Source organism: Rhincodon typus, chromosome 36 (assembly GCF_021869965.1).
Source record: "Rhincodon typus isolate 14 chromosome 36, sRhiTyp1.1, whole genome shotgun sequence".
Lineage (NCBI taxonomy): Eukaryota > Metazoa > Chordata > Chondrichthyes > Orectolobiformes > Rhincodontidae > Rhincodon > Rhincodon typus.
In genome coordinates this window covers 2,969,691-2,983,053 of record NC_063367.1, presented here as the reverse complement: position 1 = coordinate 2,983,053, position 13,363 = coordinate 2,969,691, and the positions used below count along the sequence as shown (strand labels likewise).

Sequence of the window (13,363 nt, the reverse complement as noted above, 5' to 3'; positions counted from 1 at the left end):
ACCGCATCCCAAAACCAGTCCAGCTCGTCCCTGCCTCCCTAACCTGTTCTTCCTCCCACCTATCCCCTCCTCCCACCTCAAGCCGCACCCCCATCTCCTACCTACTAACCTCCTCCCGCCCCCTTGACCTATCCATCCTCCCTGGACTGACCTATCCCCTCCCTAACTCCCCACCTACACTCACCTTTACTGGCTCCATCCCTGCCTTTTCGACCTGTCTGTTTCCTCTCCACCTATCCTCTCCTCTATCCATCTTCTATCCGCCTCCCCCTCTGTCCCTATTTATTTCAGAACCCCCTTCCCCTCCCCCATTTCTGATGAAGGGTCTCGGCCCGAAACGTCAGCCTTTCTGCTCCTATGATGCTGCTTGGCCTGCTGTGTTCATCCAGCTCTGCACCTTGTTGTCTCAAATCCACAAGACCTTTTGACTTACATGATATAAGAGACAGCTATAGAAATAGTGGATGTGCTGGCTATGATTTTCTAAAATTCTCTAGATTCCGAAACAGTCTCAGCAGATTTGAAGCCAGCAAATGTAGGATTACTATTCAAAAAGGGGTGGGTTAGCTTGATATCAGTCAACAGAAAAATGCTACAATCTATTGTTAAGGAAGTCAACAATGTTAGAAAAACAGAATACTATTGGAGAAGTCAACATGATTTTATGAAAGGGAAATCCTGTTTCACAAATTTATTGAAAATTTTGAAAATGTTTCAAGCATGAAAGTTTCAGATAAAAGGAAACCAATAGAAGTAAATTACTTAGCTTATTCAATACCTTTGGAGGTATCATACAAAAGGATAACATAAAAGCTCATGAAGTTAGGTGATATATTAGTACTGATAGAGAATTGGTTAATGAACTGGAAACAGGCAGTAGCATCATTTTCATGTCGGCAGGCATGTGTCGAGTGCCGCAAGGAAATTACAATTTTAATTTAAAAATTACAATTGCTACTGAACCTAATAATCATCTTTTAATTAAACAAAGTGTGAAACTCACCAATACATTCAGTCTGTGTCGAACTGGCTGTGAATCCTTCATTGCAATCACATTTGTAACTACCAGGGGTATTAATGCACCGACCATTTTGACAAATGCCAGGTTTGGTGCGACATTCATTTTCATCTACAGGAAAGAGTTATAGCATTGATTTATTGTTGCATGTTGCAAAATGAACTTAAGTATGTTGTAAACTGAAGAATAAATTGATTAAAAAGATTTGTTTGTTACCAATACACCCTTCACCATCTGGTGCTCGCACTAATCCAGGTGGGCAGATACACATGAAAGTTCCAATCAGATTCTTGCAAATCATTCCTCTTGACGCACAACCATCAAGTTGTTCCTCACACTCATTCTGATCTGCAAAAGTGTCAAGCAGTGGTGATTTTCATTATCACTGCCAGTACAAATGAAAAATATTCACAAGAGAGCAACAAGAGTAAAAGGAATGTAAAATTAAGGACATGAACTTATCATACTTACCATGAATTGGCCAGTTAATTATGACTCAAATGTGTTAGTTTGGGTCAGTTAGTAATGCTCTTGACAGAGTTGAAATGTGTGGCTTTAAAACCAAATTCACAACTTGAGCATATTATGTAGGTTGACAGAAAGACATTGTTGCATAGATTGGTGTGCATTTTTTTCGATGAGATGTTAACGTAGAAGTCCCTTCCATTTGGAACAGATTGACACAAAGCCCCACAGCATTATTCTTAGAAAAGGAGCTAGTTTGCTCAGAATCCTGGCCAGCAGCCCTTCTTTTATTAAAATAGATTTAAGGTGATGATTCTTATTGTTGCTGGTTATCTCTAGCTCTGTTTAAATTAATTCAACTGTTTGACCATGTAACAATTGATCACTTGTTGTAAATAAAATGCCTCAAATGGATCTGATGTGGTATTATATAAATGCAAATTTTTCCTACCCTTAATGGGCATTCTTTTTAAATCTGAATTCGAAACTCTGGTAAAATCTTTTAAGAAGAGGTTAAAAACTGAAGTTCTAAAAACTGAGTTCTCACAAAGCATCACTGGTCTCGAAATGTTAATTCTGCTTTCTTCCCCTTGGTGCTGCCAGACCTGCTGAATTTTGCTAGAAATTTCTGTTTTTGTTTCAGATCTCCAGCATCCACAGTTCTTTGTTTTATTAAAAACTGAAAAATATTTTTTGGTTATATTTGTTACCAACTGAGGTATTGTATTAATTTTCAAAAGTTTCTAGAATTCAGTCACTAAGGTTTTAGAGTAGATTTGTAGCTCGGGTTGTGGATGTTGTGGTTGGTTGGCTCACCAAGCTGGTTTGTTGTTCCGCAGACGTTTCATTACCCTGCTGGGTAACATCCTCAGTGCAGCCTCCAATGAAGCGCCGTTGTGTTTTCCCGCCTGGTATTTAAACTCTGGTGTCCGATAAGCTGGATTACCTCACTTCCGGTTTTCCTTCGCAGTGGAGTGTATACGGGGTTGAGCTCTATGTGTTTGTTGATGGCTTTCTTCGTGGAGTACCACGCTTCTAGGAATTCTTGTGCTTGTCTCTGCTTTACTTGTCCCAGGAGCTTGGTGTTGTCCCAGTTGAAGTGATGGTTCTCCTTACCCATGTGGATAGAGATGAGTGAGTATTGGTTGTGTCTTTTTGTAGCCAATCGATGCTTGTACAAAAGACTACAAAAAGACACGACCAATACTCCCTCATCTCTATCCACATGGATAAGGAGAACCACCAATTCGATTGGGACAATACCAAGATCCTGGGACAAGCAAAGCAGAGACAAGCATGGGAATTCCTAGAAGTGTGGTACTCCATGAAGAAAGCCATCAACAAACACATAGGGCTCGACCCCATATACACTCCACTGTGAAGGAAAACGGAAGTGAGGTAATCCAGCTCAATGGACACCAGAGTTTAAATACTCGTCGGGAAAACACAACGGCACTTCATCGGAGGCTGCACTGAGGATGTTACCCAGCAGGGTAATGAAATGTCTGCGGAACAACGAACCAGCTTGGCAAGCCAACCAACCACAAAATTCACAGTCAGTTTTGGGACAGAAGACTATTTTGAAAATCTGGCAATGGATATTTCATTATTTGCTTTGTCCATTAACCTCTGTGATCTTGTTTCAAATTCAGCAAAAAACTACTTCGTATTAGCACACCAAATAAAGGAAATTGGGGGAGATGTAAAGTAAACTACTGAGTCTCTTTTACCCATTGTACATTAATTCACAAATTCAAGATCCTCTGTGCTGACTATAATGTGCACATATCTATCAGCAATACCATAATGGTAACTGAAACAGTAAATGGGGAAAATTACACTGGAGCAGATGAACACAGAGCAGAGATTTTGTTCTAGGTTTTGAGACCAATAGTAGAGAATAAAGAGCTTTATCCTATATAAAATCCAAGGAATATTGTTTTGGTATCATAACAAAGTTCATGGAAAATTGTTTTGCTTTCAACAGTCTAATAAGGAAGACAGGATGTCATCTAATATTAAAATGGAAGTTCGTACTAACCTCGGCACATCTTCCCATCTTGTCTTAGAACATAGCCAGCAGGACATGTACATTCATATCCTCCAATGGTGTTAACACATCGGAATGCACAAAGTAAAGGATTTTGTGCACATTCATTGATGTCTGAAATGGAACAAACACATTTATTTCCTTCACAAACACGAAAATTCAAGGTAGTTCATAGCATTCAATTTATGTAGCCTTTGCAGCCCTGGTTAGTTTCTATACCACCTCCATTCTGTTGAAGGTGGTGACTAAGACTGCAACATAATTTCAAAGATACTTGCAACTATCCAATATTGCACTCAATACTTGATGATGACAGGTATTACAAAACCAAATTCTATCCTCACCTGCTCTCAAGACCATAAAAGGTAGGAGCAGAAGTAGGCCATTTGTTGCATTGAGTCCGCTTCACCATCCTCTTGGGGGATCATGGCTGATCTGAAAATCCTTAACTCCATATTCTTGCCTTATCCTCATAACTCTTGATTCCCTTATTGGTTATTTAAGCCTGAGCTAAACAGATTTCTATACTTAATGACCCAGCCTTGACCATGCTCCATTGTAAAGAACTCCACAGATTTACCACCCTCTTAATTGGATGACTCTTTCCTCTGAGATTGTGCCGCTGGACCTAAACACTTACCTCCAGGTGAAACAACCTCTCAGCACCTGCCCGGTCAAGCCCCCTAACAATCTTACATATTTCAATAATGTCTGCTCTCATTCTTCTCAACCCAATGAGATATATGCAGTAAACAATGGGAAGGTAACTGGAAAATGATTTAAGTAGATCAGCATTTCAGAATAGCGATAATACTTGCATTATTCCTACTATAGTCACGATTCCCATCAATTAGATCAAGTCAACATCAGGCATTAAACTTAGAACTTCACTGATTGGTGTGGGTCAATGCAACAAGTGTATTTACCTGATAAAAAATATAGTTTTACCATGTATGTGTGATAGGAACATGGAAATAATAGGCTTACCTTCACAAGTAATCATCGGTCCTGGTTCAAAGCCTTCTTCACACGCACACTCAAATCCTCCAATCACATTAGTACATGTCCCATTGCCACAGGGATTACCAACAGAACATTCATTTGTGTCTGTTACAAGTGAAATGAAATGGTAGAAGTAAATTCCTGGCGAAAAATATTCTGTACTTTCACAGGATCAGCGAAGCATTTGTTTACATGATGGGCACCCTTACTATTTTTGGTACTTCCAATGTGTTTGAGGGCTAGAAATTTCACAGCAACACCGTGACACCTTCAACACACCTACTTCATGCAGATGCACTTCACATTGGAATCAAATGTGGCTGAATTTATGGGATTTTTAGCAGGCAATTCCATATTGCCAATTTAGTGGACAGGAATCAACTGGAATTGGGTCATTCCCAAAATTCCAGCAATCCTCCAGCACTTGGTTTGTGTACCCTTCCAGGTTCAGGAATACAGATCCCCTTCACAATAAAATTATGTCTTTCCAATGGATACCAATTTTGTTGTTCAATACAGCATGCAGGGTTGTTGATGTGAATGATGTGAGTAATGAATGGTACAATTCATAACTATTACTTCAAATTCTAAAATAGCAAGGAACTCTGCACTTCCTAAACAGAAATGGCAAGTTAAAGAATATTAATTGCATTACTTGTTTTCTGTGTTTCAAGGGAGCTTACCTTCACAGTTGATTCCAGTATAATCGATACTGAAGCCAAATGGGCATTCACAGCGGAAAGAACCATCAGTGTTGATGCATTGCCCATTTTTACACATTCCTGGGTCTATAGCACATTCATCAGTATCTTTCACCAAGAAAAAGATGTAGCAATTATAGAATTAGAATTATTGAAATATATTTGGACTAACTGTAACTGTCTCAAATTTAACACGATTCTATAATTAGGAAGTAATGTTTAATATTGCAAATGTGCTATGGTAGTGAAATCTGTCTATAGTAATCTTGGGAATAGAGTAATTAACTAAAACTCACTTTTTACTGTAACTGTTGGATTAGCTTTTACCTTATAGTGAAAGTAATATTGGATTTATAATGACAATTAATTAAAAGCTAACCTTCAATTGTTCAGCCCACAAGGCTGGATTGTCTTGTACTGATTCAAGGGAATTGGTTGCTTTTTTGGATTTTGAGGAAAATCTCTCAACTGCTTCTTTATGGATCATTCATTCTGCTTCAAAAAGTCTCTTTGGTTTATAACCACATGAATGTGAAAACATTAAGACTGAGAACGAAGCAGTTTCACCTTTAACATACTGCTCCCTATAAGTGAACTTGCTACTTTTCAATTGTTGGGAATCAGATAATTATTATGATTTCATGGTGTATAAGAAGATTAAATCGGGCCTTACCCACGTGCGAACCGTCCACATCAATTCTAGTTCCAATTAAGCCGCTGGGGCACAGTTTTCCAAATGCTTCTACAATAGAATTGAATAAGGCTAAATGAAATCATTTTTTGAAAGAAGTTAGAAGTGCATACTACTGTAAATACTTGTCTGTATGTTCTAACTGGTGACAAAATCATTGGTATTATGTTTTCCAATGTTAGTAGATGCCAGATTGCTACTATAACGGAAAACTCAAACAAATGTGTTCCAGTTATAAACTATTGCTTTGATTATAGAGGGTGGAAATGTTCATTTATTGAGACATATTAGAGACATTCAAGCCTATTAAATTCCTGACCTTTTTGTTTTAGTGCCACCTTTGTTAGGAACCATTCTATTAAATATGCAGTATTACAAACTATCAATCATTTCATTCTTCTGCTGCTTCAGATGCAAAATGACCTGCCACTTACAGCTAAACTAGATATTGCTTTTTGTGTTGGAAATTGCAGTCCTTTGTTCAACCTTGACAGAAAGTAAAATAAATGGGAAATGGTATACGGAGGTCACGGAGCTCCAAAGTACTGAAATAAAAACAGAAAAGTTCTGGAAATACAGAGGACGTTGAAAAGGCAGATTACAACACTTCTGATGTGTTCAGATGATCATGCTCAGGTGATTCCAAGTTCACAGGTGAAACATAATGTACCTTTCTTACAGACCCTGGCTTATTTAAAGTGCATTTCTAGAATTTCCTTTATCCTTAAATTTGAGCTCTACTAACTAATTTAGCTGGCAATATGTAAAGAATGATCCAAGATTTTCATTTGTTATATTAATAATGGATCAAACCCTACCTATTTTTAGAAGTCAAAATAAATGAGTCCCAATTAGTTGTACTGTAATGTCATGGATATCATGATGTGGTACTTAGCAATGGAACTTTTGCTTCAGTATCATCTTGTATGAGCCTCCTTCTCTGTATGCTTGGTCACATTGATATTTTAGGAGATTAAAGCACAAACAAGAGAGAGGGTCAAGAATTGAATTGGGGAGAAGAGTGGTGAGCGGGAGGACTGGGGAGTGTTACGGGGGTGCCAAGTCAGAGGTTGGAGAGTGGAAGAGTTGGGGAAGGGAGAGACAGTGGGTGGGAGGATTGATAAATAAAGGATTAATAGGTGGCAAGCAAGGGTGTTAGGGAACATGGAGTATGGTATGTGGGAGGGTCAGGGAATAGGAGGAACGAATGGGGAGTGCAAGGCTTTGGCTTTCATTTGAAGCAAGAGTTACTTTTTCGTACAGCTCTAATGTACAGATTTGTGTGAAGAGTATCTATATTCTTTGCCCTTTTCTGTTCTGCTGCACTTTTGCCAATCCCATCATCCCCTTAACTGATCAACAATCGATCTAACTTGATTATCCACCAACCTTCACCTGCTCACCCATTTAGTAAAGCATAATTGAAGGCTGGAGCTTTAAACTTACCAGATATATGCTGCCCATGTTTTGTCCTCCTATGGTTCTACTATACTCCCCCAGTTTCCCGGGGAATGCAGCGCTGCGCATTTTGGTCAGCCGAGATCGGAAGAGTCCAGAAGAAATACAGATCAGCACTGCATACATCACACAAATTTTCCGATATGTGGAGAGGCCTTTGACTTAACTTACATCAGAGATGCACCTTGGGATCTTGAGGAAATTGACACAGGCACTTATGTGGTATTTATGCAGAAAGTTCTAAAAATTTGATTGCTGCTTTGACCCTGCTTGGATTGCTCCATGATTGCAATGACAGTAGGATCAGGTGACAGGTCACAGAGACTTGGATTGTTTGCTCTAACTGTATCTTGGTTTTCACCGAATTTTCATACGAAGTACAAAACCAGTGTAACTTGCAAATAAATCAGATGGAGTGTCAAAGCAAGTTATCACCCAAAGAAATGTTCACCTCTCCTCTCCCAACGTACAAGGGCAGTATTCACCCCAAAAGGTGTGTTCACCCCTCCTGCACTTCCTGTTCTGATTTACCTCTGGAAATCCCTGCTCTAGTCTGGCTGATATTGGAATGGTCAACATCATTGGGGAGTGAAGGGGATGAACATTGACAATTTATGCGCTTTCATGGGGTTGGAATGAACACAGTCAGGGATAATTGAGGATGTGAACACTGTTGGATTGGTGAGAGAAGTGGCCGAACACTGTCAGGATGTGATGGAGGAGGATGAACACAATCAGGGGTTAGGAAAAGGCAGTGAGCACTGATAGGATGTGAGGATATTTAGCGTTGAGCGTGAGGCTATGCAATTTCAGAAGCTGTCAGTTCCATTTAAAATTAAATCAATATATGCCTTATGATGTGAAATAAACCCTTGTCAGTGTTAGAATTAGCAAATTTGTCTCTGGATTAGTTTCTCCTATATCCCTACTGGCGCCAGCATCACAAAGTACAAAGATTCCAGTGTAAAATGGGTAAGTGTCAGCATGAATCACTGTCAGTATTAGACAAATTCTTTCAGATACTGATTGGTAGATCACGACCATCATCATGCAAACACATCCTTATTTTTAATAGAGGTTCAACACCAGTTGAAATTTAAAGTTTTTGCTTCCAATAAAACAGAAATAAATCATAGTTGTAGGATAATCAGAACAAGAATTTCCAAGGTTAGATGCGTAGAATAGTTTTCCAGGCAAATTGTATGGTTAGATATTTGTCAATCTGTAGTGTGATTGCACTATTTTAGTTTTGCAAGGGGCTTGATAGGCCTGATAATTTTCTGGTACATGAAATTTTGACTGTTCTGAAATCTTTTTTACAACTATATGTTTATTAATTTAAGCTAAGTAGCAAATATAAATTGATTTAAGCTACTTAGTATTGAACAATTCAAATTTTTTGTAGAATAGAAATTATAGCAGTTGTAAAAGCATCTGAAGGTACTCCATGAAGCACTGCTGACATGAACTGCAAAGACATTCTGTTGATTTTTATACTTTTATACTCGAAAACATACATGTGCTGTGATGTTCGATTTTCCCATCCACCTTAAAATGTAAAAAGCTCATGAAAAATAGAGATTGGTCAGTTTGCTTTTTCTGAATTTATATCGGTTGTTGTTTTCCTGCTTGTCATTGCTTATGATAAAATATTTGCTATTTATGCGCTTGTCATGCAGTCTGTTTATAATTGATTTTCAGATTATTTTTGCACAAATAAACTGCAGGTTCATTTTCAACAACTGATTCTATTAGTTACCCAGTACAAACACAAAATTAATACATTTAACATTACCTTTTCTATTTCTATATACATTGTTCAGAATATAATAATAGATGCTCAAAACTTTATCCTAGAAGTTTTGTTACTTTTGTTACCTCAATTGTGAAAATGAATTTATTGTAGCAAAATCTGGCTCACCCTCTGTGCTTTTGGGACAAATCTCACACGGGACACCCCATCCTTCTCCTGGCATTAAACTGCAACAACATGTTGCCTTTGTGATGTTCTTGAACTTGGGTGCAGAGCAGACACCATTCTCAAATTTAGAGAAGCAAAAACTCTCTCTGATATCTGCAAATGATATAAAAAAAATTAGTACAAAATAAGTTTTTCCTGTAACACTCCTCACAAAAGCACACAACTCTTATGGTAAAAAAATCACTGGAAGCAGAATTACTTGAACAGAACGTCTTTGTCTACACTTGATAAAGTGTACAAGGGTTTTTAAAATAAGATTCCTCATGATGTGAAAAATACAACCACTTTGGTACTGATGGCAGCATTCACAATGTACAGATCTTGTAAAATTGTTGAAGAATTCTTTTTAGTGTTACCATCAGCTTTGCACAAAAGGATTGAATTTCATGGGTTACACCCAGTTTGCAGAAGAATCTCAGCTTATCAAAGCTACGAAGGAAAACTTCTGTTTCCTCCTCCATTAGGGCTGACTGCAATAAAAATGGGAGCTGCAGCTATGGTGTGGCAGAGTAAAGTAGTTCTAGATGCTTTGAGTTTTGTTATCGATGGCATGGATTGCATGTTCAGACTAATATTATACGTAGCACATCGAGCTGCATCATCATATCTTCTCTGATTTGTTCTACTAACAGTATGGTAGCATTCTGTCTGCAACTCAATGAGTTGTGATCTTCTTTGCCTTTTTCAAGTCAGCTTTGCGATCTGTAAAGCTGGCAAAGAGGGGTCAGTGGTTAACACTGCCATGTCACAGTGCCAGGGACCACAGTTTGATTCCAGTCTTGGATGATGACATATGGAGTTTGCACGTTCTAGCTGTGTCTGCATGGGTATACGTCAGGTGCTCCGGTTTCCTCCCACAGTCCAAAGATGCGCAGGCCAGGTGGATTAGTCATGGTAACTCCGGGGTTACGGGGATAGAGTAGGGGGCTGGGTTTGGGTGGGATGCTCTTTGGACGGTCGGTGCAGACTTGATGGGCTGAATGGCCTCTCCGTACAGTAGGGAGTCAATAAAGAAAATTCAAGACATTTCACACCTACAACAGTGCTCTTAATTAATGAATCTGGTACAATGAACTTGCATTTAAACAGTTCTTTGAAAAAAAAACAATCAAAACATGATTAGTCATTTAAAAAATTCTGAAACCTCCTGAGTGATTCAATGTCTGGCAGGAAGGTTTATTTCCAGTGCATAGTTGCCCTTTAGTTAAATTTGGAAGAACATAATTAAACATAGGTACAAGAAGTTCAATTTTTGACTAAATACTTCAGTGGGCAATTCTCACTGACGAGAATGCAATTTTGTGAAATTGGACCCTCCCCTCCTATTCATATACCCATTCAGATGCCTTTTGAATATTGCAATTGTACTTGCCTAACCATCTCCTCTGGCAGCTCGTTCCATACACACATCACCCTCTGCGTGGAAAAATCACTACTCAGGTCCATTTTAAATCTTTCACCTCTCACCTTAAATCTACGCCCTCAAGTTTTGGACTCCCTTACCCTAGGAAAAAGACCTTGCCTATTCATCCTGTCCATGCTCCTCATGATTTTAAAACCTCTATAAGGTCACCCCTAAGCCTCCAATGCTCCACGGACAAAAAGCTGCAGCCTATTCAGCCTCTCCCTATAATTAAATAAAGTCATCTCTAATTTATTTATGCTTCAACGAGTACAGGCCCAACCTACTGAACCTTCTCTGGACAACCTCCAATGCCAGTTTATCTTCCAAAGAACAGTACAGCACAGGAACAGGCCCTTTGGCCCTTCAAGATGGTGCCTACACATGATGCTTTTCTAAACTAAAAACCTTTTGCCTTTACGCTGTCCCTATCCCTTTTAATAAGGGTATCAAAACTGTTCAGCTTTCCATGATGCGGTCCAACTAATGTTCATATTGCTTTATCAAGTTTTTATGTATTTTTAGCAAGATTTTCCTATTTCTATTCTCCATTCTCTTTGAAATAAATGCCAACATTCTATTTTCCTCCCCTATTACCTGCTGAACATGTATGCTAGCTTTGTGATTTTTGTACAAGAACACACAACTACCTCTCTGTGTCACAGCTTGCTCCATTTAAGCAATGTTCAGCATCTTCATTCTTCCTGTCAAAATGCAAACCTTACTTTCCACATTATATTCCATCTGTCACACTTTTGCCCAATTGCTTAACTGGTCTATAGACTCTGTAGACTCTTTGTGTCATCTTTACCCCTTGCCTTGCCATCTAATTTTGTGTCATCTACAAACTTGGTGATAGAATGCTCATTTCCCTTGTTGACAAACATCCTACAGGAATGTTCTGAAAAAGTTAAATGAATTGAAAAGCAAGCATTCCACAATGATGAAAATGAATCACCAATATGTTGCTTGAAGCAAAAAATGGGAACTCTTTGCTTTGTGTCTTAGAGCAAGAGAATTCCACTTTAATCTTTGTATTTGGTTATTTTATACAGTATCTAGTTGTTATACTTACTATCGGTGCTTCTGTCTTAATGGGATAGATAATTTGTAAAATATATAAATATATATGTAAAATAGATAATAGATAAAAGTGATAATCTGGATAAGAAAGATTGAAAGAGAACACACAATGATGAAAAGGACCCTGAATAACAATAATATATCAAGAATATTCAATATGCAGAAAATTAGTTCACCAGTTCAATGCAAAAAACAGAATAATATATGCCAAATTTGTTTATAAGTCAGGAGAGAAGATGACTGTATAGACATCACAGAGGTTATCAACTCTAGGTGACACCTGCAACATTAAAGATTATGATCCAAATTTATGAGAAGATCTTAATTTGAAACAATTCAATAAACTAGAAACATATGAATGTCATTTCTTCAAACAAACAAAAAGTTCTCAATAAAAAACATTGGTTCAAATACAGTTAAGATTATGTCGATCTAAACCTCCTTGGTAATTTTGAAATAGTTGCTATTGATAGTGATCATAGAACTACTACAAACAAGACTAAGATGAATCGGTTGATAAAAGGTAAAATGGATCATTTCAAAATGAATATCACGGCAATTTTCGCCAAATATGTACTGGAATTTATCTTCACTTGATACCTTTTCCAATGCACAAAACTATAATACTTGAAACTGAAAACTGGGTCTTTGACAGAAACAAATTTCTGATCTAGTATTCTGAGAGATGTTATGTTGCATAAAAATTTTCGCACTTATAATTGTGGTGTTAAGATTGTTGGACAGTAGCGCTGCTTGGTTGTTACCATGGACTCACCGATGCACCTTCTTCCACCTGAGAGAATTGATCCTGGTGGACAGATACACTTGTAGCTTCCTTCAGTATTAGTACATGTACCTGATACACACAACCCAGGGTCTGATGCGCATTCATCGATATCTGAAAAATGAAATCAGATCACATACAGTAGTGCAATAGGAATGCTTTGTTTTGGAATGTTTTGTTAGTACATCATGATTGAGACACCAGTCTGAGAATTCTAACAGCAGGACACATGCAAGATGGAGTGCATGAGGAAACTTGTAAAGAAGTACTTGGTGAGGTCAGGAAAGTCTTGATGATGTTGATTTCTTCTCCCACCCCCAACCCTCCCTTCAGTTTCCTGTATTGCAAAACTGACACCTTAGCTGATTGTTAGGTGCGGAAAAAAAAGCAGTATGCTAAAACTTGGGAAATGATGTGGTGATAATGCTACTGGACTAGTAATACAGAGATACAGGCTAATGCTCTGGTGTCAGGGGTTCAAATCTCATGTCAGATTATAAAATGTGAATTTGAATAGGAGAGAAATGGACTGTATAAAACTCATAGACATTATCTATTATCAATAAAAATATGGAATTAAAAGCTAGTCTAACGGTGACCATTTACTTGTCATCAACTATCACAAAAATAAACACCTGATTCACTAAGATAACAAGGTGTAGAGCTGGATGAACACAGCAGGCCAGGCAGCATCAGAGGAGCAGGAAGGCTGACGTTTCGGGCCTAGA

At 38.2% G+C, this 13,363-nt stretch overlaps 1 protein-coding gene across 1 annotated transcript in view; it reads right to left on the bottom strand.

The window, feature by feature from the left end:
• Nucleotides 1-13,363, bottom strand: part of LOC109916808 (fibrillin-1-like) — a 589,008-nt gene that overhangs the window by 73,576 nt on the left and 502,069 nt on the right. The window contains exons 47-54 of the mRNA XM_048617021.1: nucleotides 12,627-12,749; nucleotides 9,307-9,459; nucleotides 5,910-5,978; nucleotides 5,219-5,344; nucleotides 4,521-4,640; nucleotides 3,525-3,647; nucleotides 1,235-1,366; nucleotides 1,004-1,129 (exon numbers count right to left, since the gene is read on the bottom strand). Of these exons, the coding sequence (XP_048472978.1) occupies nucleotides 1,004-1,129; nucleotides 1,235-1,366; nucleotides 3,525-3,647; nucleotides 4,521-4,640; nucleotides 5,219-5,344; nucleotides 5,910-5,978; nucleotides 9,307-9,459; nucleotides 12,627-12,749 (972 nt within the window). The remainder of the gene's footprint in view (nucleotides 1-1,003; nucleotides 1,130-1,234; nucleotides 1,367-3,524; nucleotides 3,648-4,520; nucleotides 4,641-5,218; nucleotides 5,345-5,909; nucleotides 5,979-9,306; nucleotides 9,460-12,626; nucleotides 12,750-13,363) is intronic.